The sequence below is a fragment of the Lissotriton vulgaris genome, chromosome 10, assembly GCF_964263255.1.
Source record: "Lissotriton vulgaris chromosome 10, aLisVul1.2, whole genome shotgun sequence".
NCBI classification, from domain to species: Eukaryota; Metazoa; Chordata; class Amphibia; order Caudata; family Salamandridae; genus Lissotriton; species Lissotriton vulgaris.
Window position 1 is genome coordinate 1,000,198,841 of NC_141698.1, and position 21,042 is coordinate 1,000,219,882.

Below are 21,042 nucleotides of genomic sequence, written 5' to 3' on the forward strand. Positions count from 1 at the left end.
TTGCGCTGCATTATAAAAGGCCAAGCGTGGGCATAATATTTATTAATTAGCGCTCTGCCGATTTAAGCACTTTCCTGGTCTTTCACGCGCACGCCCAGCTATTGTCTCTGCCAGCTGCTAATTATCATTACGCTTGTGTGTTTAAGCATTGTCGAGTGGCTATCTTTAATTTTCCGTGTTGTGATATCGCCATTGACGGTGTGCCCCTTGCTTTAGGCAATTTGTCTTGGATGCCATTTTGTTTGTTGTTTGTGCCTCGGAGCCCGTCCTCTCCGACCGATCCCGCCTCCCTGCTGACCCTCCCTCGCCCCTCCCCCCTCACTATCCACATATGACAGATGCTTTTGCGCGCAGCGGTCGCGCCCCATTCGCGACGAAGGTGCGCCAAAGGTAAGCCCGTCTACGCCTGTCCGCGCCTGGACCGCGCCCAGCGCCTGTCCCCCTGGTCCCCGCCACACCCAACCCACTAGAGTCACTTATGATGCCGCAACTCTCCTCGCCCTCAACCCCGGACGCACACCTCAATGCTGCGTTGCCACCCCAGGACGTACCCACGGCCCTTTCGCCTGCCTCTCCTGCACGTTCAACTGCTTCAGGACCCTCACCAAATCCACTCCCTCCGTACGCAGCACCGACTCTGACCGCCTGAAATGCATACTGCTTAACACCCGCTCGGTCCACAGACACGCAACTGAACTCTGGGACATACTCGACACTGCATCACCAGACATCGCCTTCCTTACAGAAAAAAGGATGAACGCATCATCAGCACCCGACATCACCATAGCCATACCGGACGCTTACAAGATTATCCGAAAATACCGCACCAATCAGACAGGAGGAGGCATCGTCATCATCCATAGGAACACCATCAAAATTACGACCAGCTCCGACGATATTCTGTCAACCGCCGAACATCTCCACTTTCAGATCCACACCAACCCTAGGACCACACTCAGAGGCACCCTCATTTACAGGCCTCTAGGTACCCGCACTCAATTCAGCGATGACATCACAGAATTCATCAGCCCACATGCCCTCGCCTCCGAGAACTACATTCTATTAGGAGACCTCAACTACCACCTTGAAAACAAACACGACAGCAACACCACCACCCTTCTGGGAAACCTGGACAACCTCGGACTCAAACAACTTGTTGACACCCCCACCCATATAGCTGGACACACGCTCGACCCTATCTTCACCTCCAGCAAGCACATCTCCTTCGACCGCACCACAGCTCTCCACTGGATGGACCACAGCTGTGTGCACTTCAGCTACAAAACCACCCTGACCCACAACCGCCCACAACCTATTCCTCGGAGAAACTGGAACAAAATTCCTTCCGACCAACTCCCCACTTCACTCAACCAAAACCCTCCCACCCTCTCATTGGACCCTAACCAAGCGGCCACCAATCTCAAGCAATGGATCACCCACAGTGCTGACGAATTAGCACCCCTGAAAAAGCACCAGTTCAAATCAGCCAGCAAAAAGGCCCCCTGGTTCAACAATGACCTTAAGAAATCCAAGAAGCTATGCCGCACCCTGGAGAAAACAGGGAGAAAAAACCCAACCACCGACAACATGACCACCCTCAAGGCAGCTACCCGCAAACACCACCACCTGATTCGATCCGCCATGAAATCAGCATTCAAGGATCGTCTCGACAACAACACTCACAATAGCAAGGAACTTTTCAACATCGTCAAAGAATTCACCAACCCCACCGCAGCATCTAACGACATCACTCCCTCTCAAGACCTCTGCGATGCGTTATCCTCCTTCTTCTACAACAAAATTGCCGACATCCACAACAGCTTTGAGAATAATCCCAGCGATCAACACTCCCCACCCCCCTCAGATCCTACTCCGCCAACTAACATCCTTAGCACCTGGAACCCAATCACCACTGAAGACACCATCCGCCTAATGAACTCAATCCACTCTGGCTTGCCAACCGACCCCTGCCCCCACCACATCTTCAACAAAGCCGACTTCATCATCGCACCCCATCTACGTGATGTCATCAACTGCTCGTTCAACTCTGCACCCTTCCCAGAAAGCTGGAAACATGCCGAACTCAGCGCCTTTTTGAAGAAACCCACAGCAGACCCTTCCGAACTTAAAAACTACCGACCCATATCCCTCCTCCCATTCCCGGCCAAAGTCATTGAGAAAGCCGTCAACAGCCAGCTCGCCGCCTTCCTTGAATCCAACAACTCCCTCGACCCCTCTCAGTCCGGATTTCGGGCCAAACACAGCACCAAAACCGCCCTCATTGCAGCAACAGACGACATCCGAACACTACTGGACAACGGAGAAACAGTGGCCCTCATTCTACTTGACCTCTCAGCCGCTTTCGACACAGTCTGCCACAACACCCCCATACAATGCGTCAGCAACATCGGCATACAAGGCAAAGCCTTGGACTGGATAATCTCGTTCCTAGCTGGGAGAACTCAGAGAGTCCGACTTCCCCATTCAACTCAGAGGCCACTGAAGTCATCTGTGGAGTCCCACAAGGATCCTCACTCAGTCCCACCCTCTTCAACGTCTACATGAGCCCACTCGCATCCATCGCGCGCCAACACAACCTTAACATCATCTCCTACGCTGACGACACCCAGCTGATCCTTTCCCTCACCAAAGACCCAAACACCGCCAAAACCAATCTGCACGAAGGCATGAAAGAAGTAGCCGAATGGATGAAACACAGCCGCCTAAAACTCAACTCAGACAAAACTGAGGTGCTCATCCTGGGATCTTCCCCTTCTGCCTGGGACGACTCTTGGTGGCCTTCCGCTCTGAGCACAGCACCCACACCCACAGACCATGCACGTAACCTTGGCTTCATCCTAGACTCCTCTCTCTCGATGTCCAGACAAGTCAACGCAGTCTCATCCTCCTGCTTCAACGTACTTCGCATTCTCAAAAAGATCTTCCGCTGGATCCCCCTCGAGACAAGAAAGACCGTCACCCACGCACTGGTCACAAGTCGACTGGATTATGGTAACACACTATACGCCGGAATCACAGCAAAATGACAGAAAAAACTCCAACGCATCCAAAACGCATCAGCGAGACTCATACTGAACATCCCTCACCAAGATCACATCACCGGACACCTAAAAGACCTCCACTGGCTTCCCGTCAACAAAAGAATTACATTCCGTCTTCTCACCCACGCACACAAGGCCCTCTACAATTTAGGACCCGAATGCCTCAGCACCCGACTGTCCTTCTACAAACCCACCCGCCAACTAAGATTGTCCTATCAAGCCCTCGCCGCAGTCCCGCGCATCCGAAAACCCACCATGGGAGGAAGATCCTTCTCCTTCCTGGCGGCCAAGACCTGGAACTCACTCTACTCTCGCCTCCGCCTTACTCAAAACCACATCTCCTTCAGAAAAGAACTTAAAACCTGGCTATTCGACAAATAATGTACCCCTTCCCAAGCGCCTTGAGACCCTCTGGGTGAGTAGTGCGATTTATAAATGCCCGAACTTGAACTTGAACTTGAGACTCCCTCTGCCACAACCCAAGATGGCTGTGGCTTACGACAAGTACCATTCTACAATTTCTTCACATTTGGCAGGTGGCGGTTGGGGCACAAATAGCTTTACACCACTTTCATGGTAATTCCACACCCCTGCACTGGAGAAGGAGACGGTGCATGTATCTCTTGTTGCTGACAAGTAAACCTGATTATAGTTTTTTTATCCGGAGGGACCCATACAAACCACTACTTTCTGACAGGACTCAAAGAGGAAGCAGAGGCAACCCCAGCACAGAACCAAGACCTCCTGGCAGGAGAGAGGAATGCTCCGGATGTGCAATGAATGAACTGTCACTATTGAGACCGTCTACCCCTTGTTGTTACCTGTTTATAACCTCCCCAGGACTATCCCCAGTACTCTTCTCCTTCTGACAATTAAAAAGACAGCAACACCCCATTTCCGCCTTGGCGTCCTGTATGACCTAGTGACCACAGTGCAATAATTTTGAGTGTTATTGACGTACTGTGTGTTGACGCGGAGTAGCATATAACGGAATAGCGTATAGTGGAGTTGCGTAGAATGGAGTGTTGTACAGTGGAATAGGTTAGAGTATAGTAGGGTACAGTGGACTGGCGTAGAGTGGAGTGGCATAAAATGGAGTGATGTACAGCATAATAGCATAGAGTGGATTATCGTAGAGTTGAGTGGCGTAGAGTGGACTGTTCTAGAGTGGAGTGAGGTACAGTGTAGTGCCATATACAGTGGAATAGCGTGAAGTGGCATATAGTGGAATCGCGTACACTGGATTGGCATACAGTGGAATAGTGCACTCTGCTCGGGGTAGAGTGGAGTAGCATAGAGTGGAATAGCATAGAATGGAATAGCATAGAGCGGAGTAGCATACAGCAGAGGGGCGTGAAGTGCAGTGGAATAGTGTAGACAGGAGTGTTGTAGAGTAGAGCGGGGTAGAGTAGAGCGGGGTAGAGTGGAATGAGGTTGACTGTAGTGCAGTGTAATATCTTACTGTGCAGTGGCATAGAGTGGGGTGTCGTACAGTGGACTGGAGTAGAGTGGAGTAGCAGAGTGGAGTGGCAGAGCAGATTAGCATAAAGTGAAGTGGTGTAGCGTGGAATAACGTTGAGTGTTACTGGCGTACAGTGTAGTGACAGAGTGGAGTGGTACATAGGAGAATAGCGTAGAGTATATTGGTGAACAGTGTAATAGCATGCAATGGAGTTGTGTAGACTGGAGTGTCCTACAGCGGTGAGATAAACAGTGGAATCGTGTACAGTGGAGTGGTGCACAGTGCAGTGGCGTACAATGGATGGTGTTAGAGTGGAGTGGCACACAGTGGTGTGGCAGAATGGAATGGCGTGCAGTGGAGTGTTGTAGAGTCAACTGGTGTAGAGTGGAGTGAGGTACAGTGTAGTGCTGTACATTGGAAGTGGAGTGGAGTGACCTATACTGGTTTGGCATATTTTGGAGTGGCTTACAGTGGAATAGCATACAATGGAGTAGGGTGGGGTGGAGAGGCATAGAGAGTATAACCGTACAGTTGATTAGAGTAGAGTTGTGTCAAGTGGAATGAGGGACAGTGTAATGGCGTACAGTAGAACAGCACAGAGTGGTGTCAAGTGGAGTGAGGGACAGTGTAATGGCATACAGTAGAACAACACAGAGTGGAGTACAGTGGACTGTTAAAGAGTGAGTGGTGTACCATAGAGTGGAGTAATTAGAGATGAGCAGGGTAGACTGTAGTGTAATAGCGTGCAGTGGAGTGGCATACAGTGGAATAGCGTGGAGTGGTACAGAGTGGAGTGGCACACAGTGAAGTAGAGTATAGTAGAGTTGTGTAGAGTGGAACAATGTTTAGTGTTACTGCTGTACATAGAGTCAGTGGCACATAGTGGACTGGCGTGGAGTGAAGTGTTACACAGTGGAATAGTGTAGTACAGCTTAATGGAGTTGTGTAGAGTGGATTTGTGTACATTGTAATAGCATACTGTGTATTGCCATAGAGTGGAGTGGCGTATAGTGTAGTGGTGTGCAGTGGAGTGTCGTAAAGTGCAGTGGTGTACAGAGGAACACCGTACAGTGCAGTGTTTTTCCCATTAATTGTTCCATAGGAATATTAGGCACAGCTACAGCCAAAATGGTTGAACAGAATTACTAGCTAGATCTTGGTCCAGAAAGCGTGTTTTTCGTGATATAGTGTTATTCCGTTCCATTCCAGCCATTTTAGAAATTGGGGACTCAAATTAAAGTTTAAACAAAGAAGGGGTCAGGATAAGGATGCCGTGACCACCCCCCAACCCTCCTTTAGGGGCAAAAACGTTTTTTTAATTTACTGTGCTTAAAAAAAATCCAGCCCACCGGAAACAAATTTAGGGGTAAGGGCATGTGGCCCCACCTCAGACACGGTAATTGCCCTGGGGACACCATCCATCAAGCCCGACTTAGTGACCATGTTCAGGACACCATCGGTTACCTACCCACAAGACCCCAGGAGCTCCTCCTCACAGCCTCTAATGTAAAAATATGTTGTGGGGTGCCATAGGTGGGCACCCCAGTGGTATTTATTTAAAAATAAAATTAAAATAAAAACAGAAAGCCAGCTCCTGCAGTGTCTCATGGAAAAGGCAGCTTGCAGTGAGTCGCAAGGGCCATGGGACCCCCCCCCCCCTGTGGTGACAAACAAAAATTAAAGCAGTGGGTGTCCAGAGTGAGAACAGGACACCAACAGCAACAAAAAAGGAGAATAATGAATGAGTAGCTGGAACCATTCACTTATTATTCACTGATCCTTCATCGGCTAATTCACTGAGATTTTGCTAGTGCAGGCGGCATTAATCTGGGCAGGGGTGCCACAACCATGTATGTAAGTGCTGTGAAGGCTGCAGGGAATGCAGCAGCCCCACACAAATACTTAAATAAAATAACCCTATGTTTCTGAGGTATACAGAATAGGCCCCCAGGAAACGTAATTGCTGATTTAGGTATTCCCAGAGCTGGAGCTTTTGCTCTTCAGCTTGGGAATGCAGGAACCACTTGTGGTTGGTTTATGGCTGCATTATCTGGACTGAGGACCTCATTAATAGTTTGAAGAAATATGTTTTTCCTCAGGAAAGTACGACAGCTTTCATTATTGCACCCCCTCCCCACCTGTTCCCATTCCCACCACAACACATGCCTGAGATCCTTGGACCTGGTGCAAGAAGATTCCTGCGGAGCTTCCTCTCATTGGCATTTCCTCTCCAAGGCCCAGCCGCAACCCATGTGGGGGCGAGGACCAAGCCAGGTGCTGGGCACGCAGTTTGTGAGCCACCAGGCAGCCGCATCTGTCGTCTCCCGTATACAAAATATGTTTCAAGTGGAGAGCAGCGTATTCAGCTCTATCCAGGTCCCGGCTAGCTAGCTGAGCTCGCGCATTGTAACGACCAGATTTTCGGACCAGATGGAATCACCTCCCAGGAGCCCCTCTAACCCAGTCGGAACGTACTCACCTCCCTCCTTAGAACGTATTTACCATGGGTATATATATATATGTACATTTCGTACCTAAGGATGGGGAAAATGGCAATAAACATGCATAGGTTTTTCTACAATATCCTATTCATACCAACTAGTCTCGCGGCCACTTAGGCCTAGACTAATCTACCCTAGGGCAGGTCTAATTATGTACCATTACACACTGATCGCTCTCAGTGCTCACTCGACACGCAATCCGGCGTGTCTACACACGGGCCTGCAGTCCCAGTGCTCTCTCTCTCATCCGATCCGCAATCCGGCGGATCTACACACCGTGTCCTCCCGGTGCTCTCATTTACTTCCAATACGATCCGCAATCCGGCGGATCTACACACCGTGTCCTCCCGGTGCTCTCATTAACGCCGCGTACCAACGACGATCACTTTCCTATGAACACCTATGGAAGGGATCTCTCATTGTCTACTCAGGATAAAACTACGATAATAGAATTTAGTATGGCTTTCCAAATTAAAATATGTACCTTCTGCTCTTGGCATCAAACGTTCCCTCTCTCCCTCATTGCTCAGTCACTTCTTACCTGATCGGGATTCACATCCGTTCATGCAAACAATGTCTGACTAGAAGAACAGGTTACCCTGATTGAACAAGAATACAAGGCACAGGTCGGTTCACTAAGAACTGGGGTATTTTTATTACAATAATTATAAACACAATACTATATGGTAGCATATATTCTGCAAAGAAAAGTAAAAGGTTAGAATGTGCACTTGGTAAGGGAAAGGGCGGAGGTCACCTGGTTAACGTGAAGTCGGGGTTCGGCAGTCATCTAGGTTCCCTTCTTGTCTGTGTCTTGGCTCGTCTTGGAATCACACCTTAGCAGTCACGGGTACACGTCTGCACCGCTATGCTCGATCTCCTCTGTTTCCCTCCAAGTCACTGGAACCTCCCTCGTTATTAGCTGCTCTCTCTCTCTCTGTCTCTGATCGATCTGCACTACCTCTCCTTCTCCTTCAGTCTTTCTCAGAGAGTCTCAGTTTCAGGATCTTTCTTGGACTTCAAAATGGTGACTGTCTGCCCAGAAATAATTAATGGCATAGATGCTAACGGCTAGCTGCCGCCTACGGACTGACTGACTCACTGCCTTGCCTTTCATGGAAAGTTACGGCCAGTAACCTGCCGCCCACCAAATTCTTGTACCTCCCCGTACCAAGGACACGTTCCCAGCCGGCCGGCCTGAAGTTGTGTCTTCGGAGTGGAGAAAAATACAGTCTTTCGATAAGGGCCAGCCTGAGCCGGTTCTCTCCAAGCGAACAACACTTCGAAACTATAACATTACACTTGACCTAAAAAGCCTCTAGAGCTGCCGGGCAAAAAGTAAGATGGAGTTTCTCCTGTTTGAGGCCTACAAGGCCCGAAATAAGCATAACTCCATAGAAGGTATACTAACACTCTTGCAAAAGGATGGATCCTCACTAATACTAATGAATCTATCCCCTAACTTAAGTTTATAAACCCTGATCTAAGGAAAAGGGTACGAAAATGCACTGCTGTGCCTTATGAATAGGTCCTGTTTATAGTTCTAATCCCTGTACTAAAAGGGTAATAGGCTGGAGTCATCTTCCATCATTCTCCCTCCTAAGAGGGCTGAAAAAGTTGGTCATTACACGCATGTAGCTGCCTCCATACCCTGAGAGCCCCCCGTCAGTTTGTGGATCACTTCTGATTCTGAGACCTGCTAGGAAAGCTCCTCCCTTTTCTCACTACATAGCATGTTATCTGCAGAGGACGTGGCTATAAAGTCGCCCCTAGCCACTAGTTTAAGCGTTTCCCACAGGGATACTATGGAGGTTTCTTGGGTATCGTTTACAGCTAGAAAGTCCTCTAGCGTCTTATTAAGTAATTACTTCAGGGCATTGGAGGAGTGTATCCCTGAGCCTCCAGGAGTAGGATGGTCGAGGAAAGGGGGGAAATAGTAGAGTTGTGGTTAAGGCCGCATGCTCAGATAGCGCCTGTGACTCTATAATCCAAGTACTGTATGGAAGAAAGAAGGGACCCGGACCCCAAGAAGTAGTCTAGCCGGGAATAGGTCCTGTGGGCGTGGGAAAAGAAGGTGTAGTCCGTTGTATGGGAGTGAAAGTGGCACCACACGTCAACTTACCCCAAGTCATGTACCCACTGTTGGACGCTGTCAGATAAAGCCCCAGTCTGTCCCTGCCTCTGAGCCGAGAGGTCTAGGTGGCCGTCAAACACAGTATTCAGGTCGCCCCCCAGGAGTATTTGCCGGTCCGGAAAGGATGTCAAGTTTGCCACTGCTTCACATAGGAATGTTTCCTGGCCCTCGTTAGGAACATAAATAGTGGCCAGCTTGTGCGTCCCCATGGTCATGGAGAGCGCCAAAAGCCTCCCTTTGATCTCTGATACCTTTACCCCCCGCCCCCCCCCGCCGTAAAGGTGAGGGAGATGAGGAATGCAACCCCCAACTTTTTAGTAGGGAGAGGAGAGAAGAGAAGTATTGCTGTGGAAAGGCCTTAGATCGCAACCTTTGTGTGTCACCGTGCAGTAGGTGGGTCTTTTGAAATAAATAAAATATGGGCTTTGGAATTCTCCAAATAGGACAGGATAGCCCTGCACTTGATACGGTTATTGAGCCCTTTCACATTTAAGGTCAGGATTTTAACACTCATCTAGGAGGACGGTGGTGGCAGGATGTGCTGCAGGTGCGAGGAGGTAAATTGCGCCCACCCGCATGGGGCCATATGGGATCTCAGATAAGGAGGCCTGGCTAGGCAGTGGTCGCGCACATGAAGGGAAAACAAAAGAAACGCAAAGAGGAGGGGAGGGAACCCACCGATTAAAATAACCAGACCCCCAACATAACAAGAACATGTGTGTGGTGAAGGGTAGCAAACAGTCAATGTCCGGAGTGTACAGCTCCTTGAAAAAAAGAAAAGGGTACCTGTGGCCTGCGACTCCTCACAGCCCCCATTCCCACGAGCAAAGCCCGGGCAAATGTCCAGAGTGTTCCCAACGACGGGCACGGGGGCTAGCGACAAAATGTCAGTTCTCTGCCTGGTCAACTCCATCTTCACTCCAAGGATGTTCTTGTGAGAGATGCCAGAACCGCCTGCCGCTCTCTGGACATAGTGTCCAAATCAGGGCGCACTGACAGGCTAGGGGGCTTGATGGTTGTCCAGCCGTGAACACTGACGTCTGGGAGTTTGGTTATTCTGCTGCAGCTTGTCCGCTGCGGGTTCCTCGATGACCAGAAGTTTGTAAGCGGCAGAGAGCGAGCGAATCTGCCTCAGCTCCCCCTTGAAGAGAAAGATTAGTCTAAAGGGGTGCCCCCAGGAGTACCTGATGCCAGTGTCTCGGAGATCAGACATGATCGGACAAAAGGATTTGTGCTTAAGCAAGGTGGAGGCTGCCAAGTCCTGGATTAACGTAGGCTTTTGACCTTTGTAGGTAAAGTCTGTGTGATGCCGGGCCTCGCGGAGGATCCACTCCTGTAGCAGGTAGTCGTGGACACAGGTCAAGATGTCCGCCGGAGGAGCAGGAGCCGCCCTCCTGGGGCCCACCCTGTGAGTGCGATCCAGCTTGATGGAGAATTCTGGGGATTCGCCCAGGATGTAGCAGAAGAGGTCCACCTACAGTGCCTCAATGTCGTTGTCCCCCCTCGCCCTGTGCCATGACATGGATGCGGATATTCTTCCGCCGGGACCTGTTATCCAGATCCTCCGTGTGGGTCTGGAGGTCCAGGTTCTGTTTCTGCAGCTTGAGGACTTACAGTTGGAGGCTCTCAAGTTCTTCGTTGCATCCCGTTTTTTTCTCTTTTAGGGTGTTGATCTGTTTCCTAGGGAGTCCACATCCTGGCGTATCTCACGCATATCCGCCAGCACCTCGCGCTTCATGGTGGACATATCCTCACGAAAGGAGGAGAAAAATGTGACTCCAGGAAGGATTGACTGACCGGAGCCTCTGGGCCCTCGCAGCCTTCAGTCTCCTCCGAGTGCTTCACTGTGGGCTGGCCCTCCCCCTACGTCTATTTGAGCAGCTGGTCCTTCACCAATCTGGCCTTCCTACCTTTTTAGGCCACCATTGCACCGCAGCGTTAGTGGCTCCCAGGGCAGACAAGGGCCCGATGTGGAGGACTCAGTAGGCGGATAGTGATGCGTAAGGAGATGTGAGGTGTTGTTGGAGCTGTCTCCGTTATGGCCGTAGCACCCCCACAGTGTACCTCCGTTGTGTTGGGCTCGTGCCTTGGAACGGCCAAAAGTGTGGGGGGGGGGCTGCTTCGCATTCACCCAAGGCCCACCGCTGGGCCCCTCTGTCGTGGTGCTGTCCCGCCTCTGCTCGCCGCCAACACCTCCTGGTGCAATCCACGCTTGGGCTCTGGACTCCTCAGAGCCTCTGGAGTTATATATTTTAATTTATTTATTTATTTACAGAGCGCAACATTCATCCATAAGGATATCATGGCTCTAAGAAGAGCACATCCTAAGTGAGGAGCTCTAAGAAAGGGTCACTAGATGATAGGTCAGGCTTTAGGGAACAGGTGCATTTTTAGTTTTTTGAGAAAAACCAGGTAGTTGTCAGTGAGCTGATGTTCTAGTGGGAGTTCGTTCCAGAGTGAAGCTGTGAGATAGGAGAAGGAGCGACCCACTGCTCTTGACTTCCTGATACGTTTATCTTTTGCTCTGGCCTGGTGGCACGACCTCCGGTTCCGTGAAGGTATGTAGAATTCAACTCTATCTTGATGGAGTCCCAGCTGGTGTAAGACCCTTAGCAATTTAAATTTGGTCCTAGGAGCCAGTGGAGTGCCGTCATGCATTCAGATGCTGAGCTGTACTTGCTCTTGTTGCATACCAATTAAGCAGCAATCTTGAGGCTAGTGGGCAGGCGAACTCAGCCAAGCCTCCCCAACCTGGGCCATTTGTGCCTTCGAATGCGTTGATGCCCCCAGATGGACAGCTGTGCAGCTCGGGTCACTAAGGCCTCACTACAGGCCTCGCCTCCGGCGTGGCCTTTTGGATGGTGCGTGCGCCTCCCCAAGGCCTCGGAAGATCGCCAATGGCCGCCCCAGGGGTTCCCTTCCTGCCAGTTGCTCCAGGGGAGGCCTTAGCTGATGAAGCGGCTGGTGCAGGCAATAGTTCTGGTGTTCAGTGGCTGCGAATGGTGGGGTCCACTCAGGCCTGCAGAGCCAGGCCTCGCGTAGTGCATGCGGCCTGGGCCCACTACTGCCGAAGCCGATATGGACCCACTCCGCGTGCGGCCGGAGATGCTGCTCGAGTCGCTGTGCTGGGGAGGTCTCCCTGTCAGTCAAGGGCACAACCAGAGAGGATACGAAGGCGCCCTCTGCATCTGCATCTGCATCATTGAAGTCGGGACAAACTGAATAATTTGAGAGAATAAAAAAATCAATAATTAATGCTTCGAGTGAAGAAATAAAAACCTTCAAAGGGGCTCAATGATACACCTGGTCCTTTAAACCAACAAAGAAGAAATTGGCACGGAAGCTGTAATATAAAAACAATGCATTTATTAACCTCACATGAGGGAGACTTTGTCATAGGGTACCCTCAGGCCACTGTAGGAGGACAGTCTAAGGAGTACAGAGAACAGGGCCTTATATATGCAAATGTTACATAGTCAGCATAAAACCAAGGGGAGGTCCTGGCACATACAAGTATGGTTATTGACTAGTATGGGTATACAAAACTTGCTTGCTCAACAAAGTGGGAGGGGAGACTAAACTGAACACATCAGTAAGAATAGCCTGACAGTTCTATACTAGGAGCAGGTGCATTCTACCAGCTAGGCCTTTCTGAGCATGTGCAAGGCTCTGGAAGAGGGAGAAAGCAGATGGCGAGCACATGGCTAACTAAGACGGCTGCCAAGAACAAAATGGCTTTCAGCTCATGCTAACTGCGATTCCTGCAATCTTTAACACTAGTATAGGAAAATTTGATACTAGGAACAAAACCTTTTTCTCAGATCCGTGAGGGTTCGGGTATAATATTAGCATTTGCTTCAAGAGCACTGCAGGATCGTGAAAAGAACTACTCCACAACAGAAAGGGAAGCCTTAGATTGTAACTGAGCAACAGTCATTTTAAGTTTTACCTTTGGGGTTTACCATTTTATATGAGAACAGACCATAAACCTTTGGTCTTGGTATTTTCTGCAAAGGATTTAGAAAAAAACACACCATAGAACCTTTTGGATCCCCAAAAAACTATAGAAACTCAAATATCAACAAGACTCCTACAGCTGGAACTACGGTGAACATAAAGGGGACCTTGCACACATGCTCTTCTACTGGCATATACTTCAAAAGTACTGGAAAAGCATCTTTGATTACATTATAAATACTCTGGGCTTTAAGCTCTTACCTTAATTTCCTTAAATAATACTTGGTCAAACTGAACCACTACTAAGGAAACGGACAATAATCTCCTAGATTTAAATGTGAATACTGGCCTGTAAATTGATTCTCTCCAGTTAGACGAATTCTAGTCTTGTGTCCTTCCACATGCAGTGAGAATGGCGCTTGTTCCTTAGAGAAGCAGAGAATACCTCCTTACAACTTACTCCTTGGCAATCTACCAACAGACCTATGTGGGACTCGCTTGACACAACTATTCTGTCAACCAAACCACTCTAGAATGGCATCACATTATTTATGCCTATTTCAGCTTGACAACAATATTTAATGATGCTCACTCCATCCTATCTTTCCAATCACTGAATGACAACGCATCGCAAATGAATAACTAGCTTACTCGGACCCATTTAAATGAGAAATTAACGGGGGCGTGTCCAAGATGGCGGACGAGTAGGACGTTTCTACTCGCCGCTCCTGCCCACAGCCGGAGCCTTACCTGCATAGCCTTGCCCAGCATGTCCCTACCAGCAGATTTTGCTTTGGGGGCAGTCTGTGATCCCTACCTGCATCTTTGGAGCACCGAACGAAAGGTGGAAGCTTGTTTCGGGCACCCGGGCCTGGCGGCGGTCATGCTGAGGCTGCCTGAGGAGCTTCAGACGGCGGCGGCTGTTGTGACGGGCGGGAGCGGAGTGTACCGCAAAGGATCCTGGCTGCCCTGGTGGGTCCTAGCTGAGGTCGTGGTGCCGGATCCTTGCGGTGGAGGTACCCTGGCTGAGATTCTGCCGCTTCCGCGGGCCACCTGATAAAGCGGAGTGACCGAGCCTGGAGCGTTGGGAGAGGTGAGAGGAGCCTAGCGGCGGCTAAATTGCTAAAGAGCCATTGGGACGGCCTCACTGCGACATCATGGGTGTTCCTGCAGTTCTTGCCAGCTAGTAGCGTGCCATAGCGACAGTGATTGGGACCAGCTTTCCTCACTGGGGACAGTGGCGAGAAGAGGGCAGCCTCCTTGAGCGACGCGACTGGCCTACAGCCGTCAGGGGTGGCACGGACGGGCCTAGAGTGTCCTTTGGGGGCGAGCGGTGCCTGGCGAGGCAAACACCTGGGATACGCTCAATTGGAGAGGCAGGTGCTCCCGCATCTTCACGGGGGGCCTGCCTGCCTATCATCCTCGCAGTTAGCACACCCGATCGGCAACATAACGGCAGGAGCAGCTGATTCAGCCTTAAGTGCCCTTTTGCTCTCCTGGACATTGAGGCTGTGGGGCAACTGGATAGGGCACAGCTGCCAACTGGACACTCTTCACGAGAGCCTGAGTAAGGCCTTAGAGCTCCCGGCGCCTGACTGGAGGCTTAGCTACGTCTTTGCCCACAGGTGTTGACTCTGGCTGAGTGACCCTCCCGCTCTGATCTATTCTGCAAGTCGACAGGGTTGAGAGAGCCCTTCTAGTGTTGCCAGGGGCCAGTCGTAAAAGCAAAGGGACAAGATTGGACATTGGAACGTAGGTAGTGGCATAAGCACTCTCTCCACGACCTCGGTTCAGCAACGACATCACAAAATGCTGGTGCGGTGGACAGGCGCGACCAGAGCTACCCTGTCTCCGGCTGGCTGACCGGCCCTCTATATGGCAACCTCCAAGAACCGGAAAGAGAGGTCCGTCAAAAACGTATTTCTTAATCCTGGCACTGGGTGAACAGACGCTATGCCACGGACGACCGGGGTAACTGACCGGCAGGACCCAACGGAGACCGATGGACCTGTCACACGCGCTGTCCTGGAGTCACTCTTTGCAGATCTTACCAGGGAATTTCATACCATGAAAAAAGACCTTACGACCGAGATCCGGGAAATGCGCAGGGATTTTGACTCTGTGGGGGGGGGGGCGGGTAGATGACTTGGAGAATTAGACGGCGGCCAGGGACGAAGAGATGTCTCAGCTTCAACAGGAGGTGCTTCGCCTACGTGAGCAACATTTAGATCTTCAAACCCACACAGAAGACCTGGAAAACCGCTCGCGTCGAAACAATATCCGGATTCAAGCTGTTCCACAGGGTTTGGAAGCTCCTGATATAGAGGCCTTTGTAGTAGACCTGTTCCGTCATGTTCTGGGATGTTCCCCTGACCTGGAGATCCGGCTGGATCGCACACACCGAGTGGGCCTCAGGAGGTCAGCAACAGCCCCGCCGCCTGATATTCTGACATGTGTTCATGATTTTAAGCTTAAGGAGCGCATCCTGCAAGAGGCACGGTCGAAGCATCCTATCGAATTCCGCTCCTGCAAACCGTTCCTTTTTCAAGACCTAGCGGCCTCCACTCTTCAGAAGCAGAGTGATTTCCGGCCTATCACCACATTTCTTTGCTCCAAGGATGTTGCATACTCCTGGGGGCACCCATTCAGGCTCATTTTCAAATGGGAGGGAAGCTCTGCCAGATCTGCACTGTGAAGGAAGCGTCCTCGCTCTTGCGCATCCTGGGGGCGACCCACAATAGTCCTGAGAAGCACGTCAGCCCCGCTCAACGAGAGGACGGTGGCCGCTGGAGGAGAGTAGCAGGCTCGCGGCTGATCTCCTGTCCGGACACGGAGGCTATGGCCAAGGAACATTCGGCGGTTCTCTGCTCCTTATCAGAGGACTCCACCCTCACTTCTGCTGACTGATATGGCCACTTTCTATTCGCATGTCATCCACCTTTGCTTCTTTAGTCCAGATTTCCGGTGGGACTACTCTAGCTGTTTGGCTAGGGTCCGGGTTGGGGGGAGGGGGGGCGAGTACTCCTGCTTTCCATCCCACGTCTCACCGCAGGCGGTTCGCCTGGGACTTTTGCGAACTTTACACATGACACTTCTTCTGGGTTTGTTGGTTCGGGGTATTTTTTTATGATGTTTCCTTTTTTTATGGGGTTCTCTCCTCCTCCTCCGATGTTGAGCTACGTTCTCTACCTGGGCCCCTGTACCTGTCCTAGATTATTCAGCCGAGCGGAGTTAGTTGTGGCAGCCTTATATTCCCGCCCGCATGGTCACTGATATCCATATTGTGTCCTTAAATGTGAAAGGCCTTAACAGCCCTACTAAACGGAGAGCACTGCTGTCTGTCTTAGAGCGCTCTGATGCCCATATATGTTTAATTCAAGAGACACACCTCCTCACGGCAGATACCCACCGCCTTCGATCACGGGCATTTCCAATTCAAATGTTTTCATCCGATACTTCTAAAACTGCAGGGATTTCCCTCTTGGTTTCCTCCTGCTTTCCGGGCAGTGTGGGTAACAAACAAGCTGAAATCAAGGGGAGGTTCCTGGCCTGTATCTTTACATTAGACACTCACACGTTTGTGCTGGCCTCAGTTTACGCTCCCAATAGTGGCCAGGAGGGTTTTATTAGAATGGTCATTCAGGACATCGCAGGTTTGCCGGAACGGACAGTTTTGTTGGGAGGGGGTCATTAACTTGGTCTTAGATGGGGACATGGACCGTTTAGGTCAGCGATGGGGTCAGACGGGGACCTTGTCCAATGCTGGGAAACGCCTTTTGACTGATTCCGGGCTCACTGACATTTGGAGACATAAACACCCTAACACCAGAGCATACACGATTTTTATCACACCCTCACAAAACTTACAATCGCATTGACTACTTCTTTACCTCCGACCTGCTCACAAAGTGCGCCAGCGAGGTTGAGATTCTCCCTTGCCCACGTTCCGACCATGCTGCGCTGCGACTCTCGCTGACCTTTCCCTCAAGGCGTTACTCGACGATTTTGGCATCTGCGGGAGATCATGCTCCAGCGTCCCTCGGTCGGTAGTGCAGCAGATCGAGGAGAGCATGGTGAACTACTTAGCTTTAAACGATACGCCAGACGTTTCTATGATGACCCTTTGGGAGGCGATGAAGGAGGTTCTTGGGGGGGTCTTCATTGACATCGTATCCGCGGAGAATAAAGACAAAAGGGAGAAGCGCGCGCACAAGTAGAGGACCAGGAACGTATTCACCAGCGCACCAGAGCCCCGAGGGTCTGGCGACAGTTGAAAGCAGCTTGCGTACAACTCGATGGGTTAGATATTGACCGGGTGGAGTATGCAGCTTTACGCCTTAAGCATTCCTTCTATGTTGGGGGTGATCGATGCGGGCGCCTACTTGCCACTCGCCTCCGTGCCCAGCGACAAGCGCAAAAGGTGACATTAATACAAGATTCTGGAGGGCAGGACTGTAGCGAAGATGAGATGATCGATGAAGCTTTTCGGCAATTTTACACATCATTATATTTGGCTCAGGTATTGCCTGACACTGCACAGTCTCGGTATCTCCGGAAAGCGGCCCCCTCCATGTTACTACCGTCCCATGCGGTGGAACTAGAAGCCCCCATCAGAGTTGAGGAGGTTATCTCTGCGATTGCCAGTCTTAAGCATAACAAATCTCCAGGTCCCGATGAGTTCTCTTCGGGTTTTTATAAGAAATTTTGCGGAAAGCTGGCCCCTATTCTTGCGCGCATTTTTAACTCCGTAGGATCAACAGAGTCTTCTCCCTTCCCTTCTTCTATGTTGGAAGCTTTAATAACTGTAATACCTAAGCCTGGGAAAGATCACCGTTTCTGCGGCTCATACCGCCCTATATCACTTCTTAACGTGGACGTAAAGATATTTACCAACGTCTTGGCGATGCGGCTCTCCAAATTTCTTCCCGGCCTGATAGATCCGGATCAATCCGGTTTTGTGCCCGGACGACAGTGCTCGGATAATACTAAACGCCTTCTCCATCTTATGGACCGTTCCAAACTATTCCCGGCGGAACGCATGATCCTCTCTGTCAACGCTGAGAAGGCGTTTGATAGGGTTCATTGGCCGTATCTCCGAGCGACCCTGCTTCACTTTGGCCTTCCTTAGCCTGGATCTACCAGTGCTATGCAAACCCCACAGCCACAGTACGGGTGAATGGAGGGGCGTCAGCGGCTTTTCCAATACGAAGGGGGACTAGGCAGGGATGTACGCTGTCGCCGCTGCTTTTTGCCCTGTATATGGAGCCCCTAGCCCAACGCATTCGGGATGATCCATCGATCCGAGGGGTGTTCTTTGGAGAGTCTGAGCACAAGCTTTGTCTTAATGCCGACGACGTGGTGGGGACCCTGGAGTGTCCTCGCGACTCCCTGCTGGCTTTTCTGGCCTTAGCATCGGGCTTTCAGATCAATGTGCATAAGTTGCAAGCTCTTAGCTTGTCCCTAGAGCCTGAGACGCTGGTGCTCCTCCAGCGGAACTATCAGATCCAGTGGGTCCAGGACTCCATCTCATATCTAGGCCTCCGGGTGGCCCCCACCGTTTCTCTTACCAGACGACTGAATTACTCACTCCTATTGAAACAAGTATGAGCCTCACTCCGTAAGTGGAGGCCTCACTCCCTCTCATGGCTAGGACGCATAGCGGCGGTGAAGATGGTGCTGTTACCTCAAATTCTTTACCTCTTTCACACACTCCCGCTGATGCCCCCACCGGGGTTCTACGAACCCTGCAGAGGGACATAGAGAGATTTATTTGGCGAGCCAAAGAGCTCGGATGCGGCGCGATCTCACCTACAGGGATCCGTTGGAGGGAGTTTTAGGGTTCCCTGATTTTTTTGCATATTGGCGGGCAGCTCAGCTGCGGGCATTGGTGGAATGGACTCGACCAGAGTCCGAGAAACATTGGTTATTTATGGACAGGGCTCTTGCGACTCGCACTCTTTGGGGGGTTCCCTTTCTACCTTGTCAGAGTCGCCATCGCAGTTTCTATTTATCTTAGGTGACCCGGCTTGGGACAGGACTGCGACTGCTTACAACATGTCCGTTCCCCATCACGCCTATTGTGAAGAACCCGGACTTTACGCCTGGCCTTGACTATAGAGAGTTTCAACATTGGACAACGGAAGCTACCCGATCCATCGGGCACTTCTTTGATCTCTCTGGCCTACGTCCGTTTGAGGAGTTCCGTACTGATCTTGGGCTTCCTGAAACGGAAAGATTTCATTATTTTCAGATTAGACACTGGGTGCTGCAGGAGGGGGTACGGGAGGAAGCGGAGCGGTTGCTAATGCCGTTTGAGAGGTGGCTCATCTCGAGGCACGGTGACGTGCACCTGACGTCGGACATGTACAAATTCATGAGGGCCCCCTCAGACACTGCGAAAACGGCGGGCAATTGCGTTGGGAGGGCGAGCTGGGAAGGGAACTCTCGCCGAAAGAATGGAAGGATATTCACCATCGGGCCCGCCGCATGGCTCGCAATGTGGCATCCATTGAAACGGCCACCAAATTGGCCACTTACTGGTACTGGACGCCTGTAAGGCTCCATAGGAGCAATCCCTCGCGCAGCCCGTTGTGCTGGAGAGGCTGCGGCGCGCCGGGTACTCTCACTCACTTGCTCTGGGATTGCCCTTCCCTGGGGACATATTGATCACAAATAATAGACGAGATCGACTCCCATTTCGAGACACAGATCCCGAGATTCCCAGCCAATATTCTTCTTGGTCTCCCCAATGCCATCACCTTCCCGCTCCATTCTCGGAGAAGCAAACAAATGGCCCTGATGTTAGGAGCAGCAGTACAGAACGTCCTGACACACTGGGGTTCCACGGTACTTCCTACCCGGTTAGGATGGTTACACAAATTGTGGGTTACCTTGGGGATGGAAAAGATTTCTCTCTCTCTGACCAACCCCGAGGCTTCCTTCCACAAACTCTGGGCCCCTCTTGTAGCGCTGTTGACATCTAAATTTACAAAGCTCACGTGTCCCAAATATCTTAGATTATTACGTTTGACTGATCCCCCACTGGCGCCCACTCCTGACACACCTGATCCTTAGCTGTTCTGGGACTCCTTATTGGACTACACCATCCCTATTGCGCCAGTTTGCCTTTTCTTTGAGGAGGAGGAGAGGAGAGGTGGGGAGGGGCGTGAGGGGAGGGGGGTTTTGTATTCAAGTTTATTGTTCTCTTTGCCACCTGCACAATACTACCATGCCGGGTTATTACCCGATGATTGTGGAGCACTCTGGCTCATTTGTTCTTTTTGTGGAAATCAATAAAGACATCTTAAACCAAAATGAGAAATTAACTGATCAATGTGCACTGTAAAGACTAAGTTTATATAATGAGCCTGCAACACAGTCTGTTCTTCTTTTTCTTTCTCTGGCTATAGCTTTTTTTACTTCCCCTTCCCTTCTCCCTCGTCTCTTCTTATCTTTACGCCTGTTCTATTTATGGTAAGTCAACTCTATTACAATATTGATCACAATATTGATTCTGTCTTAATGCACAAATGGTTTCTTTGTCTGTTTATCATACTGTCTCCTATGTTTTATTTTGCCAATAACTAATACAAAGTATCTGAACACAAAGGTTTACCTTATCTGCTGGCACACTATACAGTTCGGGCACTAGACGCAAGCCGTGCTTTCCTTTGATAAGGACACCATCCAAAGCCTCTCGGTACTCCTGGACCTGTAGATAGAGAAGTACATACTCACAGTGACTCTAATTAGCAATATGCAACTCATAACGCAGTCACAGTTCAATAGGTCAATAAAGGCCTCATAACAATCAATAAGCTCAATACACAGACAGCACAGAAAGCCAGAACAAGGCTTGCCTCTGCTGCTCAGCAGCTGGGTCTCTATCCTGAACATACATACATACATGTTCTTTTCAGGCTTTGA

The 21,042-nt window shown here is 50.5% G+C and overlaps 1 protein-coding gene across 3 annotated transcripts in view; it reads right to left on the bottom strand.

The window, feature by feature from the left end:
* Window positions 1-21,042, bottom strand: part of PHKA1 (phosphorylase kinase regulatory subunit alpha 1) — a 1,293,387-nt gene that overhangs the window by 859,262 nt on the left and 413,083 nt on the right. For all 3 annotated transcript variants that reach the window (XM_086942009.1, XM_086942008.1, XM_086942010.1), the window contains exon 11: window positions 20,732-20,827. In XM_086942009.1, the coding sequence (XP_086798135.1) occupies window positions 20,732-20,827 (96 nt within the window). The remainder of the gene's footprint in view (window positions 1-20,731; window positions 20,828-21,042) is intronic.